The sequence below is a fragment of the Coturnix japonica genome, chromosome 6, assembly GCF_054131305.1.
Source record: "Coturnix japonica strain WE chromosome 6, WE-NBRP24, whole genome shotgun sequence".
Taxonomy (NCBI): Eukaryota; Metazoa; Chordata; class Aves; order Galliformes; family Phasianidae; genus Coturnix; species Coturnix japonica.
Window position 1 is genome coordinate 23,641,646 of NC_140668.1, and position 18,360 is coordinate 23,660,005.

At 50.7% G+C, this 18,360-nt stretch overlaps 2 protein-coding genes across 2 annotated transcripts; both read left to right on the forward strand.

The window, feature by feature from the left end:
* The first annotated feature begins 3,113 nt into the window (after positions 1-3,113).
* On the forward strand, positions 3,114-11,600 carry LOC107319189 (purine nucleoside phosphorylase). Its single transcript, XM_015873861.3, has 6 exons — positions 3,114-3,434; positions 5,885-6,054; positions 6,739-6,842; positions 7,859-8,034; positions 9,608-9,798; positions 10,334-11,600. Exons 1-6 carry the CDS (start codon positions 3,178-3,180, stop codon positions 10,543-10,545), a joined length of 1,110 nt encoding a protein of 369 aa, XP_015729347.1. The 5' UTR covers positions 3,114-3,177; the 3' UTR covers positions 10,546-11,600.
* A 1,143-nt stretch (positions 11,601-12,743) lies between these two features.
* On the forward strand, positions 12,744-17,194 carry CALB2 (calbindin 2). Its single transcript, XM_015873592.3, has 11 exons — positions 12,744-12,847; positions 13,403-13,479; positions 14,149-14,238; positions 14,351-14,431; positions 14,900-14,956; positions 15,035-15,112; positions 15,241-15,296; positions 15,710-15,749; positions 15,832-15,885; positions 16,558-16,629; positions 16,715-17,194. The coding sequence occupies exons 1-11, from the start codon at positions 12,760-12,762 to the stop codon at positions 16,829-16,831; spliced, it is 810 nt and encodes a 269-aa protein (XP_015729078.1). The 5' UTR covers positions 12,744-12,759; the 3' UTR covers positions 16,832-17,194.
* The last annotated feature ends 1,166 nt before the right edge of the window (positions 17,195-18,360 follow it).

The following is an 18,360-nucleotide window of genomic DNA, read 5'->3' on the forward strand; positions in this document are numbered from 1 at the left end:
GCGTTTTAAATAGCAAGGAGCTTTGCTATACGCAGGTTAGGAGTGCAGCACTTATTAGTTGGTTTGAGATCAATGGCACAACGTGAGTTAGCAAAAATTCTTAAACTTTGCTGTTAAGTTTGCTCCACTCTCATGTGTTTCTCATTGATAAAGTGGGATCCACCCCTAATCCAGAACACACTTTAGCACAAAAAAGTCAGTGCTACAGGCACAAGGGATTCTAAAGCTCATACAATGCAAAGTATAGGCAAAACAACAGACCCTCAAATAAATAGCACTTTGTTGTTGTTGTTGTTAAGAATATAGCTGTGAAATACAGGTTAATCCTTTCTCTTGCTCTGTGATAAGTAATACATACTATAAGCATTGTAATCAGAGAAATTACAAGTTCAAGTCACAATGAAACATATAACCCCCCACCTCCCTTTAGAGCTAGCTGCTTTCTAAAGCAAAGTGATGCTACTGAGAAATAGAGCAGTGAGCGTATGCATTAAAAATATACGTACAACTTATTAACACATATTAATTTTTCATCCTCTTATGTCCTTAGAAACAAAGGAAATCATTCTTGAGATAGAATTATTACATAAGGATAAAACCAATGTGGTAAATACTATGTAATAGAAATGTGCTGTTTTCTACCTTTTTGAGAGGGGTCTTTAGGTGACAAAGAGCATCAGCTGTGGATGGAAGGTTTATGTGCACAGGTGCAGTGCCTCTGCTGCCTGTGACTGGCTGAAAATCACTCTCCAGCATGTCTAGGTACTTAAAAAGGGGAAAGCAGAAGCAGGTTAAGGCAGAACAGTGATGTGGGAGGAAGGGTGTGTTGCTGGGTCTTTAGGGCCTGGTGTAGTTTCAAGTGCTTTGGTATATTTCTTTTTGTGTTTATGGTTAAGAGCTGAAGATAGGCTATGTTTTACTTTTGCTTTTTCTACAGGAAAGGACCAAGCATGCAGTGTTACTGAGATCTAGCTAAAGGTAGTGCAGGTGAATAACATAAGTGATGCTTTTAGGACCCTGTAACTAAACTGTTAGCTCTGTTGTGAGTAATACAACTCACTGTAAACTCAGCTTCAATGTGAACTCAATCTTAAGTGTTTGTTTTTTTTGTGTGTGCCCTGTTATATTCCTTCAAGTGAAGGTAGAAATTCAAGTAAGCACTTCTCTTTTACTACTTGAAGTCTTCTTTTGTCAAAAACTCCATGTGGGAATGCAGGACTTTCATTCTGAACCAGCCCTGAATTTGCAGAGCTACCAGGTCAGACCCCATGTTTGTGCACCTTGTACAAGCCTTTACACAAACCTTCCTGAGGGGCATGGCTTAATGTGCACAATGGGATGCGCTGACAGTTAGACTAGATGATTTTACTGGTCCTTTCTAACCTTTATGAGTCTCTCTACCCCCTCTGCCCTTGCAGTGGAGTTGCTTTGAGCCACATGCTTTGGGTACCTAGGAGCTTTATTTTCTCCTAGTGCTCAGCTCAATTGCACACATGTCTCCCCTGTGTTCTGGTGCCTGTCTGGTTTCTCTCCCCTGCCTCCATGACAACATCTTCAGGCTGCCATCAGGGCATTGCTCAGTTTGTGTTTTGCTCAGCTAACTGTGACGAGCTCTGTGAGCTCCTTGGTATCCTGTTTCCCTGGCCACTCTTTTCCTGTAATCAGTTGCCATCATCCCCTACCTATAGGTATATGATAGGAGCACATGCACTGCTTTGGCTCTTCCAAGAGATTAAAGCCATCTCAAAGGGAATAACTTTCCTGATAACTAATTTGCTTGTGTTTACCTTCCTTCTGGCCATCTGGGATAGCCAAGCATACAAACAGCTGTGTTTCCTAAGCAATGAGTTGACAAATTACTGTGAAAATCCTGGTTAGTTCTTGGAGGGCACTTAGTGATTCTTGAGCTGAGTTTGCAGCCTGTGCAGCTCAGCTCTTCCCAAGAGCACGATGTGCAGCTCATGTGAGAGGACTGCGTGATAATGCGATGCTGCGGTAACACAGGGAAGTGGGAGACGTACCCTAAAGCATTAATTAAATGTTGTGATGAAACACTTCACAACTCTTCTCCAGATAGAAATTTGCTGCAGGAAAGCAGAGCGTTGTTAGGAAGTTATTGCAGGTGATTGGATCTGCATCCTGGAGCTGTGGAAGCTCTGCCTGCAGAGAGATGAGGCTTGAATAGCACCCAAGTCAATCAGATCTGGATTGTAGATACAGTATTCTATAGACACACACATAGAGCGATGGAGGGCTGAGATTCAGAAAGAAAGACTTTAAATACTCTTCCTTAAGAATTATGCAAGCTATTCACTAACTTCAGATGGATCTTCTTTGGAGTATTTGTATAGGAGCAGAAGTTTAATTAGTTTTATTCCTCTCTGGGGTGTTACTGGAATGAATGCACTCAGTGCTGAGATGAATTCTTTCTAGTAGGGTGAGCCTTTATCTTGTAGTTGTCCAGTCAATGCACCATTGCAATGTGAACCTCAGTAATTTGTATTAAATAACAGGTGCTGCAGAAAGATAGATAAAATGGTCCCGGCTGGTAATCCTGTTTTCCATGTAAATCTGAACTAGGGAGGAGATTGTCCTAGACAAGAACAAATTGGGAAGAGCTTTCGGGCCGCCTGATCTCTTGTCTGCTTTGCTAAAAGATCAGATTAATGAATGTAATCAGATTAAGGCTAAACAAGGGAACGTGTCTGGGGGGCATCGCAACTCTGATACTGAAAAACTGTATGGAAAATAAATGCTGAGGGCCCAGCTTTGCTCTACTTGTTTAGCAGGAAGAGATAACTGCTTTCAGGGATGTGCTGAGTGCCAGTGAGAGGAGCACGGGCTCCAGAGGGCACAAGAGGAGGCTGCAGACTTCAGGCAGGTGGCAGTGACCGGGGCATACAGGCTCACCATTCTGCATGGTGAGTGGTTCAGGGCCTCTTTGGGCACAGTATAGTGTAGCAATTAAATGAATGGAGAACTGCAGGGAGCTAGCAGGACAAGCATGAATGAATGGGAAGATAATGTGAGACGTGGAAGCATCTCGTTGCAGGGCTGGGTGGCACGGGTTGGCCTGCAGACTCTGCAGGTTGATGCAGCTTTGCAGTCAGCTGCTCTGTGAGGTTGCGGAAATGTCACACGTGAACTTTCCATAGGCTCCATCTGCATGATAAAAGCATGTGTGGGGCTTTCCGCAGAGCTCTGGAGCTGGCTTGTCCTGGAGTGAGAACAGAAAAGCTGCTGTCCCCATGTGCCCCTGCTCTGCAGGGATTAGGGACGGCAGAGCCAGGCTGGGGCTGGAGGCAGCTCTGTGGGCACCTACCTGCTCTTGGGTTCTGCTCCTGGGCTGGCCAAAAGAATTGTGGCTCCACTTCCAGCTGCTGTCCCCTTCCTGGGCTGAGCAGGAGAAGGATGGCCTATGCAGAAGAGGACAGGTAAGGTGCTTGCAATAGGGAATACAACCAACGTCAGAGATGGAAGGGAATGGGGAAATGCATTGCAGTGTTTTCTTCTTCTCCTTTGCTGGGTACTCAATAAATGTCAGGCAGAGGCTGCTCGGGAGTAAATGTCTTATTAGTGAAGAGGGGCCTGGCCATCTGCCCACATCAGGTGCTGCTATTTGGAAATACAGCAGTAAGCAGCTGACCTTGGGGAGGCTGTGGGCCAGGAGATGGATGTAAGCTGTACACACGTGTGACCCTCTCTGCAATATAATCCATCTATTTGTTGTGAGAAGTCCGTGCTTTATGTGGATTTGCTTTCAACCAAGCCAGAAGTAGAACGAGGACCTCTTTTCATGCCACAGAAGATGTCATCAATGTCAGTCCTGCACTCTGCAGCAGATGCGTTCCTCCAGCGGATGACAGCCCTCACAATGAAGGGGATTGTGCTTTCAGCTGATCCTGTGATTTAATCCAAAGCGATGCTACCCAGCACTATTATTAGGCAGGCATTGTGTGAGGAGGAATAGCTAGCATTGTGTGAGGAGGAATAGGGGGCTTGTGCTAGTTCAGGCTGTCAAGGAGCTTGCACAGACCTCATGCACATCCAGGGTGCAGGCTGCATTTGCTGGGTCACATTGATAGGGACCCTGTAGAAGCTTGTAGTGGGCACAGCAAACGAATTTGAGCATCGTGGTGCTCTGCATCTTCAGAACACTTTGGATAGGGAATGTTCTAACAGTGCTTGGAAAGGTCCCTCTGAAACTCTATATGGTTCAGTCAATCCCACTGTTTTCAGCTGTCAATGAATTGGGTTCATTCCATCCCCAAATTTCTGGAGCCTAAGGGGGTAATGCCTGAATTTTAATGTTATTTCTCAAAGATTTGAGCTGGCTGTGGAGTGAAAGAGCAGATGCTGGTGACCTCATTATTTTTCTTATGCCTGCCACAGGTACATCATCCATTTGGGTGTCATGTTTAAGTTCTCTTTGTTCCCTCTAAATAAGGCTTTCAATTATTCAGCAGTTTTGCTAAGTGTTGCAGTTACCAACAGAGGAATATTTGGGGATTTTATGTGCAAAGTACTCTTAATTTTTGCCTGGGACAGCTGTTGTTGGGCAAGGGATAATAATACCGTCAGTCAAGCGTAGGTTTCAGTAACCTCATTTTCAAACCTTCTGCTTATTTCAACAGTTTACGGTGCGCTTGGAAAATTCAACATGTTATGGTAAATGAAGTCTTTCTTGTTTTGCAGACTTCTCCTTTGAGAAGCTTCTCAGCTAAATGAATTCAGGACTGTGGATTTCTTCCCATAGGGTCATAAACCTGTAACACATTGGGGTGTTTCTGCTCCTTGCTAGACAGAGCAGCTTTTCATGTGCACAGACTGCTGCCCATAGCTGTGTTGGTTCACTCTATCTCCAAGTCCTCCAATGTGGCCAGCACTGCCCGCTCATTGATGGCAGTGACCAAATAGCCATCAGGAAATGCTAGCGGCAACCTTGCACTTGAAGGGACTCTCCAATCAACCTTGCTATTGACGTTCAGAAAGCATCTTAGTTGTCCTATTGGAAGAAGGATTATGGGATTCTTCTTCTATTGATCGAGTTTCAAAACTGTGATTAACGTGTTTGAAGAATACCGGACTGTCAGACCTGAATATTGAAGTCGTCTCTCTTCTGAAAAGACAAGTTCAAAGCAGACAAAGTAATACCAGCATTGGATAAGATCTATTTTTGGCAGAGTAATAGAACGTACCTGTTTAAAAGAGAAAAGGAAATAAAGTCATGGGTTTAATTTCTATTTTCATATAGACGTGTTATTAAACCTCTTGGCCAGGACTAGACTGTGAGTGTAACCCACTTACCCACCACATGTGGGAGGAGAGGAAGAATAAGGCATCCACATTTAGCATCCTTACTAAAACCACAAGGTGTGGATGTCTGCGGGGTGCTCCTGGTTCTGGAAGGAAGCCCTGGGAGCTGATGAGGCTGGGTTCCCCATCTCTGCTGATGAGGCTGGGTTCCCCATCTCTGCTGATGCTGCTTGCTCCCTTGTTCTTCCCCAACCCAGGTTGGATATCCTCACACACACAGGTTTCAGCTTTTCAGACTGACTGTGCTTTTCCATTCCTTCGCATCTCATGCACATCAGAAGCATGAACTGTTATGCCTTGTGACATCTGGGTGATATAGGTATCATTAGCCAGTTTCCACTATAAAATAAGTCTGGCAGAGAGGATTCAAATAACTTGCCTGTGGCCAGGGGTAAAATGAGATTAGAAGTGATTGCTATAGAGAAACATCTTCTGTAATAGCAGTGAAGTTCCTACCGTTTTAGTCTTAATAAATCTTTTTCCCTCTGCGCCTTTTCAGGTCTGTTATCTTTTGATGTTTGTTCTTTGGATGGGGTTACAGGTTCACTCACCTCTTCTCCTCCTGCAGAAACAGCTATGAGGTGTACAAGGAAACAGCAGACTGGTTGCGTGCCCGCACTGCTCAGTGCCCAAAGATTGCCATCATCTGTGGATCCGGGCTGGGAGACCTGGCAGATATGCTGGAGCACAAGACGGTCTTTCCCTATGAGGATATCCCCCACTTCCCACGGAGCACAGGTTAGCACAGCAGCCCATCCATCAGCAGCGATAGAGATGTGCGTAACACCAACCAAGATTGACCTGGCTTTGGGCACAGGGTCTTTCAGTGGCAAAATGTGCATTCACAAGGCTGCATCTCAGTGACATCCATGGGGCTTAGATCCACACCACCTGTGTGGGTAGCACACCATTCTCTTCTCTGAAAGCCTTGATGTCTCAATAAGGTTGAATTCATCATGAATTCCCTGAGCCAGATGAGGTTTGGGACATCAGGGAGAACTTGTTTGTGGGGAGCAGATTGCTGAGGGTAATGGTAGATTCCCCATCCCTGAGGTGCGGTTGTAGCACTGAGGGATGCAGCTAAGTGATGGGCCTTGCAGATTGGGTTGATGGATGGTTGGGCTTGATGGCCCTTTCCAACCTAGATGATTCTATAAACAAAAGAGAAGCCTTATTAGACAGAAAGAAACTCAAGAAATCATAACATCCTGAACTGATGTTCCCCTGCAGGCTGTCAGTGTGAATTCACCTGTGTCTGCTTGTTCTTCACATCTCATGACCCTTCAGGGTCTAATGAGGAACTCTGTGTTCTTGGTCCACCTGACAGTGGGCAGAAATGCATGTTTCAGGTGTGATGTATAACCAGCTGGGAAATCCCTCTAAAATGAATAAGCCCCAGATGATGCTGCTGTTCCCTTACAGTGTCAGGGCACGTGGGCAGGCTGGTGTTTGGGGAGCTGAGCGGGCGGCCGTGTGTCTGCATGCAGGGACGCTTCCACTTCTACGAGGGATACTCCATCAGCACGGTGAGTTCTGAAGATCACTCACACACCAAAGAGGTCTTTACCAAGAGATGAAAGCAATGTGTGCTTCCATACTGAGCTGTGGCACTGAGCATACAAATAGGTTTCTCCCCACCCCCCTCCCTGCCCCAGAGTGAATTAGAATTAGGAATGCAAAGGGAAAGGCAGCCAGTTTGTGGATCACTCTGCCACGCTCCTGGGGCAGAGTCATCCATTGTATAAGGCAGATTATTTTCATGGTTTAGCTGAGTCGTTTTAATCACGGTTTGAATCTGCAACTACAAAACTATGAGTAATAGAAATAATCTATTTTAATCTTCTTTTGCATTTGTATAGTTTAGGGGGTGTTTTATTCCAATGGCTGGAATAAGTTGATGTACTTTCCAAGCTCACATATGTGAAAATGCAAGTATTTACACTGTTTGATGTTGTAGGAGTCCCATTTACCATCCTACTTCCTTCCTGACTCCTACAAGTTGAGCTTTCTCCATTTTATTTCCCCCATTCCCACCAATTCCTTCACTTCAGACAAGGTTGCTGAAGCAAACTAATGTGAATGAACTGAAATGAAGAAAGCAATCTCTATGCTTCTGCAGGACGCATCGTTGCTGTAAGAAGCTCGTGGTTCAATTAAACTCCGGGTCTGTGTGTATAAGCAGTCCCTCCAATCATCACAGTGCTTTCATCCCTGCAAGGCCTTGGCAGAGAGGAAAAAATTATCTGTATATTCTGTTAGTGCTGCATTTACTTAACCTTAGTGCAACCAGAATAAATGTGGGCTTGAATTTTAATGAAACTCTTCAAATTTAGTTTGTTTTTAATATGCTTAAAAACATTAGAATTATTTAAATGAGGGAGGAATTTAACATTAGGGGGAATAAAGGTTGGGTTGTCTGCTTGCAGGCTCCCAAAGGCCTTTCTGTGCATAGCACGAGCTGCCCACGATCTCTTGCCTGGAACACCCAACACCCAAGCTGAGATTGTGGCACTCATTGGTTGTATCTCTTTGGTTGCTGCAGGTCACCTTTCCCATCAGGGTCTTCTTTCTCCTGGGGGTGGAGATCTTGATTGTCACCAATGCTGCTGGGGGGCTGAACCCCCACTTCCAGGTGGGGGACATCATGCTCATTAGAGATCACATCAGCATGTTTGGCATGGGAGGGCAGAACCCGCTGCGTGGACCCAATGACGAAAGGTAAGGCAGCTTCTCCTTCCTACCACGGGCAATGCAAAAATTAATCATTAAAATAATGGTTGTTTGATGGAGATTTACTATTACTGCCTTAAAACAGCTCTGTAGAATGGCTTGCATTGGATCCAGATCCAATCCCCTGCCATGGGCAGGGTTACCAACCACTTAAAGGCTGCCCAGAGCTCTGTCCAGTCTGGGCTTGAGCACCTACACTTGTCAGTGTCAGCACCTCACCACCCTCTCCATGATGGGCTGTTTGCAGGCTCCAGCACTGCTCTTGTTCTCGTTCATCTCCTTCACACTGATGTCAAAGGTGTTCTATAGCTGATTACATCTTTCCTAGTCCCTAGATGGCTCCTCAACCACAAGTACTGAGAGGTCAAGGCTGTACCCAGTTGCCCCAAGGGAAGCAACCAGCTCATTAAACTGGCAGTCTGCTTTGGCACAACATAAAGCCTTTATTATCTTATCCCAACCATCTATATCCTAAATCCCTCCCATGGCATTGTATGGTGGAAGGCAACCAGCACTGGCAGGGTCATAGCACCAGAGGGAATGTGCCAGATCTCCTCCTTAGCTTCCAAGTAGTGTTGAAAAGAGTGTAGGGGGTTGGATTTCAGCTTGATTTCAGGTTGGGTATTGGGAATGATTTCTTCTCTGAAGGAGCAGTGAGGCACTGGTTTCCAGTCAGTGGTGCCTTTCAAACCTTCATAGATACTGGTGTGGCTGGAAAAAGAGGCCCAAAAGCAAAGAAGCCACACAGTGGAGTGCTTGAAGCTCTTTGGACCTGCAGAATCACTTAGGAAAATGGGCAGAAGGTCTGACAAGACTTTGCACGCTGATTCATATGAGTTTCAGCTGAGCAAACTCTTTCTAAAAGCCAGTCCCGCTCAGCCACCGGGAAGGATTTGTCTAAGCATAGCTGGGAAAATCTGGAGGCAATGAAATGATGTGGAAAAGGAATATAGGCAAGAATCTGCAGATATGATTTAATAAATTAGAGATTGGCCTGAACGCGTTGCTGGGCATCCTTCAGGAAAGAAGTGATTTTTCGTGCTGATGAATACTTATTCCCTCAGACAAGACTGAGAAGCTGTTTGTAACGTTTTAGTGCTTATGAACATAAAATAAGCTGCTACTGCTCTGAACATTCAATAGGAGGAACGTGAAAGCCACTCGGGAGCTTTAAGAGCCTGAATGAGGGACCTGGCCCAGCGTGCTGAGCTGAGCTGAGGAGTCTCCTTCTGCTGTCCTTGAGCCAGTAGAAGGATTTGCTCAGTTAGGAGCAGGACTGGGTTGGAGTCTTAAGACCCAAAACAAGCAAGAGACCCAGCCTTGAAACACAACACATCCATAACACCAAATACAGGAGTTAAACCTTCAGACAGACATCGTCTCTGTGTGCAGAGGGTTTTGAGGGATTCGGTCTAGCAGAAGTGCCATGAGGACAGAAGCTTGTCCTGAAGAGCCTGGCGTCCCCACCATTCCCCCTTTCTCCACAGGCTGAGCACTGCAGGGCTCTGATGGAAGCAGCTGCTGCAATATCAGCATAGCTGTGCCTCTCTGTGCCTTGCAGGTTCGGCGTGAGGTTCCCCTGTATGTCTGATGCCTATGACCAAGATCTGCTCAGCCTGGCCATGGAGAGTGCGCAGGAGCTGGGCTTCTTGGGCTTCACCCGAGATGGGGTGTACTGCATGATGGGGGGTCCCTGCTACGAGACCATCGCAGAGTGCCGCCTGCTGCAGGCCCTGGGAGCAGATGCTGTAGGTGAGATGCAGGGGCCGGGCTTGTGGGGTTCAACTGGGTGCTTAGCAATGGGTTAAACAACTCGTCCTGCACGAGGCTGACCTTGCTGGGCTTCTAGGATGGATCTGCAGAATAGGTCTGTGTGCTTATGGCTGTCTAAGAATGAGGAGCCAAGCAGATCCCATGCCTGGGTGGTTCCACTTCAGTGGGACCCAATCTAAAGTATTGTGCATTTCCATGATCTTTAACATTCTGGAGCTCTTTTTGCTGTGCCCTTCCCTACAAAGCTCACCTCCACAAGAGTTCTGGCTGTTTAGGGATGGCAACTGCAGTACCTCTCAGATCCCAAAGTCCAACACAGCCCATGTCCTTCAGTGCCACATCCCCACAGCTCTGGGACACCTCCAGGGATGGGGACTCCTTCTCTCTGGGGCTCTTTGTGAGCAGTCCTTCCTAATATCCAACCCAAACCTCACCTGGAACAACCTCTTTTCATAGAGCCTTTTTGCTGTGAATCCAGACCAACTCCACTCATCCTGCTCCTCTCTCCCCCCAGGTATGAGCACTGTACCAGAGGTGATTGTGGCCCGTCACTGTGGCCTGTGTGTCCTCGGGCTGTCCCTCATCACCAACACAGCAGTGATGAGCTATGGCAGCCAGGAGAAGGCCAGCCACGAGGATGTACTGCGCGTCTCAGCGTGCCAGGCCAAAGCCCTGCAGAAGTTGGTTGTGCACCTCATCGGCAAGCTTGGCCCAAACTCCCCCTGACCTCAACCATTTAGCATCCAAATCACAGCATGTGGATGCTAAGATGCGTCAAGGGAGAGCCCTTGGTGAGAAGATCCCATTCTGGTGTTCCAGTTTGGAACAGATTGTTGGTGTCTCTTTCTGGTTGGAAATGGTCCCACTCTGATGTTGGAGATGGTTGAGCTTTGTCTCTGTGCTTTAGCTAGGTGGATGCTGAGGTTTGCTTTGAATCTTGCCACAATGATCCCCTTTTTGGTAGCCAGCTCCTTGGTTGGCCTGTGGAAAGACTGAGCTTTCCATGAAGAAATGGAGCCTAAGACACATCAGGAGCCACCATGCTCTCTTTACCATCATGCAGATGGGCTACGAGGGGAGGGCAACCGTTCCCTGTATCAATGCATTATTCATTATTCCCCAAAGGTCGGGCTGCAGCTGAGTGTGAAGCAGGAGCTGTAATTACGAGGTGACTTTTTACATCCATTTATCTTGGAGCTCTGCATTGAGCCCACCGCTGTCACAGCTGAGTGCTCTCCAGTGACGCATGTTGAACCCAGGAACCCAGCTCATCACAGAAAGCTTCCAACCTGCCTTCCTAAATTGAGTGGATCAATTGCGTGCCAGCACTCCATGCAGGCTTCAGCCCATTGTGACATCCCTTTGGCTTGGGCTATGGAAGGCTGCTGTGGTTCAATGGGTTTGTCTGGGTGGGTATTTGGAGCCCCTCTGTGTTGGTGCCAAGGGCTGATGCTGTGGTGGGAGTGATGCAGATGTTGACAGCAGCAGAATCATCGGGTGGTTCGAGTTGGGTTAAAGGCTGTTTGTTTGCACTGAGCAGGGACACCCACAGCTCCATCAGTGCTCAGGGCTCTGTTCACTGACCTTGGCTGCCTGCAGGGATGGGGCACCACCAGCTCTCAGAGCAGCCAACTTTCCCCTCTCTCTTCTCAGCCCCATCCCGGTCCGTGCTTGTTTTGCTACAGGGCAGAGGGAGGTCGTTTAATATCCCCCTGCCTGGAAAACGGTGCTTCACATTCATCTAATTAATACTTGGTAAATACAAAACCTCTTGAGTGCACGCAGAAGGCAGCTGTGTGGTTGGCCGTAGCTAAGGCTGGGATTTCAGGTGGCCTCGTTAATTAAGCAGCATCGGGCTGGGCTACAGTGTGCCTCCAAACAGCACATCTCGGAGAGATGGGGGCCTGGGCTCCTCCTGCACCACCAGCCCTCCCTGAGGGGCAGGTGATGGGCTCCAATGGTGGCTGTATCTCTGCCCATTGACCTGTACTTATGACCACTCCAGGTCCCACAGTGCCACATCCCCACAGCAAGGGGGCCAAACCTCTGAGCCCCCAAACTCACTCCCCAAAGCCTCATCCCCTCATTCTCCTTTGCATCCTATGGGCACCAGGGCTGCATCCCTGCCCCGTGCTGAGCATCCCTGTGTTCATCCCATCATTAATTAATCACATCTATCAGCTGAGAGCTCAGGATGTGAATTATCCTTTTCTACCCCTGTAGCCATGGAAACACTTCCCACCGGACAGCGGTGCCCGAAGCCCCGGGCTGCTGTGTGCTGGGCTGTGGGGATGGGCCCTGTGCAGGCTGGGGGGGGAGCGGTAATTCTCCTCCTATGGGGGGATGAGGGGTGGGGGGTGGGAAGGTGGGACCAGGGCAGGTGATATGGGCAGGGGGTGACAATGCCTGGAGGGATGCAGTGATACAAGGAAGGGACAAAGTGATGGGAGGACAGGGGTATATGGCAGGGGTCAAAGAGAGGGGTGACAGAGGGCAGGGGGGAGTGGGGTGGGATAGAGGACACTGAATAGGAGCAGGTGGCATAGGATGGGGGTAGGAGGGGACTGAAGTAGACATGGGGATGGGGGTAGATGACAAGGGCAGATGTCACTGAGAAGGGGACGGTGATGGGGTAGGGTTAGGAATCAGGACAGGGCACTGAGCAGGTGACATGGGGCAGGGGAAGGTGACTTGGGCAGGTGGCGCTGGGTACGAGTCCTCAACACAGGGCGGGGAAGGTGACGGTGGGCGCGGGGCTGGGGTGGGTGATGCTGCACCGGGGCAGGCGGCGCTGGAGCCGGGCAATGACGCGGCGCATCCCTCCGGCCGGCGGTGCGGAGCGGAGCGGTGCCGTGCGGTGCCGCGCTCCCCCTGGCGGCTGCGGGTCGGGCCGGGTATATAAGCGGGGGGCGGCGGCGGGCGGCGGGCAGCGGCGGGGAGATGGCGGGGCAGCGCGCCCCGCACCTGCACCTGGCGGAGCTGAGCGCATCGCAATTCCTCGACGTGTGGAGGCACTTCGACGCCGACGGTCAGTGCAGGGACGGGGTGAGGGGGAGCTTAAAGCGATGCGGGGATGGAGAGAGACGGGGGGCGTCGAGGGGCTCGATGAGGGTCCCGAAAGTGTCGCCGTGTGGATGGCGTGGAGGTGGCACTGCGGTGATCCGGAGCGCACAGCCAGGACGGGGTGATCCGTGAGGGATGGGAAGGGGGAAAAGAAGGAGAAAAGGGGAAAAAGGGAGTGAAGGCAAAAGAAAGGCAAAGTGAAAGAGGGGGAGAAGGGAAAGAAGGAAAAGAAGAAATAAAAAGGGAAAGCAAAGCAACATTATGAGGCAAAACTAAAAAGCGACAGATGCACAGAGCGAAACGCAGCCCTGCCCGGCACCCTGCAGCCCCCCCGGGGCTCTGTGCCCCCCCCGGGGCTGTAGGGCTCTGAGGAGACCCTGGGGTCTGGCTGGGGATGAGCACGGGCTGTGCTGAGGTCCCAGCGGTGCCGCTCCGGTGCCGTCGGACCCCCGTCCCCCCCCAGCCCTGCCCTGTAACACCCCGGGGGGTTCATTTCCTTTCTCCCCCCTCATTTCCCCAGGGAATGGCTACATTGAAGGCAAGGAGCTGGAAAACTTCTTCCAGGAGCTGGAAAGTGCCAGGAAGGGCGCCGGGGTGGTAAGGTCAACACACGGCCCCACGGGTGGGGAGAACCACTGGGCTGGGATGTGTGTGCTGCTGCACCGGTGGCGTCCAGCCTTAATGAGGAAGCCCTAATTAAAGGCAATGGAGGAGCCGCGGGGCTTCTGGAAGAGGGGCTGGGGGTAGGAACTGAGGGACGGGTCATCCATCAGCTCCCGATGTCATGCTGGGGTGCTGGTGGCCGTGGCACCTGGGCTATTTGGTGTCATTTCAGCCAGACATCCTGCATCCCCTGTCCTGGAACATGGGGATGGGATGTTATAGGATGGGATAGGGACATGAATGGGGATGGAGATGGGATGGGACAGGGGTGAGGTGGGGGTGGGATAAGATAGAGATGGGATGAGGATGAAGAGGGGGATGGGACAGGGACTGGGATGGGATGGGATAGGATGGAGATGGGATGAAGATGGGATGGGGATGTGGGAGTAGGATGGTGATGAGGATGGGACTGTGGATGAGGATGTGGTCAGGGATGGTGATGAGATGGGGTCAGGAATGGGGATGGGATGGAGATGGGGATGGGCGTGGGTGTGGGGATTGGATGGGAATGATGATGGAGATGGGATGGGATGAGGACAGGAATGGGAATAGAGACTGGGTTGGGATAGGGAAATTGTTCCCGACCCCTCTTGCTGCTGGCAGGACTCCAAGAGGGACAGCCTGGGCGACAAGATGAAGGAGTTCATGCACAAGTACGACAAAAACGCAGATGGCAAAATCGAGATGGCAGAGGTGAGGGATGTGGGAAGAGGACGGGGCTGTGGGGCCGTCGCTGTCCTGTGGGATGACGACTGGTAGAGCTGAGACATGTGCAGTGCCCCACTGAAACCGGCTGTCCCTGCAGCTGGCCCAGATCCTGCCCACAGAGGAGAACTTCCTACTGTGTTTCCGCCAGCATGTGGGATCCAGCTCAGAGTTCATGGAGGTGAGGAGGGCGGGCAGTGGGTTTGGGGGCCACTGAGCATCCTGCCTCCATGCTGAGTGCTGGGATGAGCTGGGGCTGCTGTAGCGGTACCAAAAGCCAGCTGGGATTTGGGGACATGAAGTGATGATGCTTGGCCATCATGCTCTGCTTGTGCGCTGACCCCAGGCTCCAAGCTGGAGACAACATCTGGAAGCAGGGTTTAGTTGAGGAGGGTAATTAAATACTTAGGGTCTGTTGTAGTGAGGACAGTGGCACCTCAACATGGGTTGGGAAGCATCCAGCCCATGGGTGTCCCACCACGGTAGGACCACGGACAGCGGCTGGCATGAGGCAGTGGCTGATGACATGGGTGGGGTGTCCCCATAATGACTTGGGTGGGAGATGTCCCCCTTCCACTGGGATGCTGTGGAGTCGTCACCAGGATTGGGATCCATGTGGCACCACTCATGGTGACATCCCCCTTGGCAGGCATGGAGGAGGTACGACACGGATCGCAGTGGCTACATCGAAGCCAACGAGCTGAAGGTGGGCTGCCTGCACGGGGTCATCCCCGTTGTCCCTTCAGGTGACAGCCAGAGGGACAGTGTGGCTCTGTCCTCATAGGGTTTCTTGTCGGACCTGCTGAAGAAGGCGAACCGGCCGTATGATGAGGCCAAGCTGCAGGAGTACACGCAGACCATCGTATGTGGCAGCCAGTGGGGACGTTGGGCTTGGCCCCACATGGCCTTCTGGACTCCCATGGTCCCACAGTGGCAGCAGGAGGGAGGGATGGGGTGAGGGGTGACCTGGTCCCACTTTTATCCCAACAGCTGCGGATGTTTGACATGAATGGGGACGGGAAACTGGGCCTCTCCGAGATGTCCCGGTAAGGCTACGAGCAGTGGGGAGGAAGAGGAAACCCCAAAGACAGATACCCACAGGAGGTGTTTAGAGTCAGGTTGCTGCCTGGTTGGCCTCACTAACCTGTATTTATTTTTTTTGAAGGAAAAAAGGCCAAAAATCTGTATTCTAAAAAGGCTGCTTCCAGGTTCCCATCCATTCTGCCCAGACCCCACTGGGTTCCCATTCCTGGAGGCTCCCACCCTCTGCCCTGAGGTTCAAACTGACCCTGAAAAAGAATGTGGGGGGCAGGGGGGGGAAAGAGTGATTTTGACCAAATCAGGGTCCCTCCTTACTGCAGAGACGTGGGTGGGCTGGCAGCATTGGTCACACATTGGCCAATGTGATGTTCTTTGGGAAGCCCGGCTCACTGCTCCCCATCCATCCCTTGTTTTTCAGACTGCTGCCTGTGCAAGAAAATTTCCTTCTTAAGTTTCAGGTAAAAAAAGTAATTATTATATTATCATTCCTACCCCCTGCTTGCAACGTGCCTCTTCACATCCCCATCTCTCGCTGCCCAGGGGATGAAGCTGTCCTCGGAGGAGTTCAACGCCATTTTTGCTTTCTATGACAAGGTAGGGGGCTGGTGGGAGAGGAGGACATGGGGAACCCCAATATGAGTAGGGACCTGAGGGCAGGGCGGCTTGGGACAGCCCTGTGTCACTGGGCTGAGGCTGGGGGAGGTCTGGGTGAAGGCTGGGTTCACACTGGGCACATCTCTGCTCCCTGCATGGGGTTGAGGGGGTTTGGGTGGAGTCTCCATAGGGAGATCTCTTCCCTCCTTGGGGCTGGGAGGGTTTGGGAAGGGTTGGGGTCTCTTTGGAGAGATGTCTGCTCCCTCCGTGGGACCAAATGGGTTTGGGGAAGGTTCTGGTGAAGACTTCGGAATCTCATAGGGGACATCTCTGCTCCCTCCATGGGAATGAGAGGGCTCTGGGGAGGTTCTGGTGAAGGTTGGGGTCTCCTTGGGGAGATCTCTTGTTTCCTCTATGGGGCCGAGAGGATTTGGGATGGGATCTCCTTGTGGAGATCCGTGCTCACTCCATGGGGTTGAGAAGGTTTGGGGAAAGTTCTGGTGAAAGATTTGGGATCTCCCTTGGGAAGGATCAGGCGAAGGTTGGGATCTCCCTGGGGGAAGGTCAGGGTGAACGTTGTCATTACTTGGGGACGCCTCCTGTTCCCCCTATGGGTTTGGGAGCCATTGGGTGGGTTCCATTCTCACATCCCATTCCCGCTCACCCTGGTAGGACGGCAGCGGCTTCATTGACGAGCACGAGCTGGACGCCTTGCTGAAAGACCTCTACGAGAAGAACAAGAAAGTAAGCAGGGAAGTGCGGGGCAGCACCAAACCTATGGGGTCCGGGTCACCTTGCAACCCATCCACCACCCTAACCCTCCCCACAGGAGATGAGCATCCAGCAGCTCACCAACTACCGCCGGAGCATCATGAACCTGTCGGACGGCGGCAAGCTGTACCGCAAGGAGCTGGAGGTGGTGCTGTGCAGCGAACCCCCCCTGTAGGCATCCCCCCTCACCCGGCCCCATGGCGCGGTTTTCCCATTAAAATCCCCGCTTTGGGTGTGATGTTTGTTTGTTCTTTCTGATCCCCTCCGCCCAGTTGGTTTTTGGTTGGTTCTGTTTCTGGTATCCGGGTGTTATTTGGAGCTGGGAGCGCTTTGTGGGTTTTCTTGCTCATGAGTTATTGACTTCTATCTATTTATTTGGTTTTAATCCGTTTACCAAAGAAGAGTTAATTGCAAATAAAGCCGCCAGGCCGCCTCGATGGGGCAAAACCAATAGATTTAGAGCAAAAAGAAAAGGAAAATAAGTTGGAAATAAGAGAAAAAATATGGTGATGCACCATTGGAGGCGTTTTTGTCTCTATTTTTTGTTCTTCTGTGATGTTTTTTTGGGGGGGAAAGTTGGGGGTTTCTGCGCCTGCTGGAGCAGGGCGGGATGTCAACCCTATGGGGAGCCCAGTATGGGTTAGTATGGTCCTGTATGGCACAGTATAGCCCTATACAGGGCACAGTACGGCCCTGTACGGTACAGCCCTGTATGGTACGGTATAGCCCTGTATGGCACAGTACAGCCCTGTATGGTACAGTACAGCCCTGTACGGTATGGTATAGCCCTGTATGGTATAGTACGGCCCTGAATGGCACAGTACAGCCCTGTATGGTACAGTACGGCCCTGTATGACACAGTACAGCCCTGTATGGTATGGTACAGCCCTCTGCAGCTCGACATGGAGCAGTGCAGCATGGAATCACAGCGTGGCTGGGTTGGAATGGACCTTAAAGCCCTCCCAGCCCCAAGCCCTGCCATAGACTTGGTGCCCCACAGCTGCCCAGTGCCCATCAGTGGCCTGGGGCATCTCCAGGGATGGGGCACCCACAGCTCTGGGTACTCCAGTACAGCTCTGTATGGAGCACTACAGCCCTCTACAGCCCAACTCGGAGCAGCGCGGTCCTGCATGGAGCAGTGCTCTGCGGGGCCCAGTACGTGGCACTATAGAGACCAGTATGGCCCAGTAGGTCCCCCTATGGTGTAGTACAAACTCATACGGCCCGGTATAACCTAAGTGCAGTCCCATACGGCCAGTGTGCTCAAGTTCTGCCCCTTATACCCCCATATATACATGCCTGGTACAACCCATGTATGTACAGTGAAGCACAGTCCTGCACAGCACAGCAGAGTCTCATATAGTGCAGTAGAGACAAATACAGACCAGTATGTTCCAGTACAACCCTGTACAGCCCAGTATGGCCCTGTATGCACCAGTACAGCTCAGCAAGGTGTAGTACAGCCCTTCACGACTGGACCACTGTTCTCCATGGTGCAGTACAGCCCTGTAGAGCCCATTATAACTCCGTGTGGAGCAACACAAACCCATGCGCCCAGTATAACACCAATACAGCCCAGTACAACCCAGTATGCTGCAGTGCGTTCATATACAGCCCTGCATGTCCCTGTACAGCCCAGTACAACCCAGTATGCTGCAGTGCATCCATATACAGCCCTGCATGTCCCTGTACAGCCCAGTATTG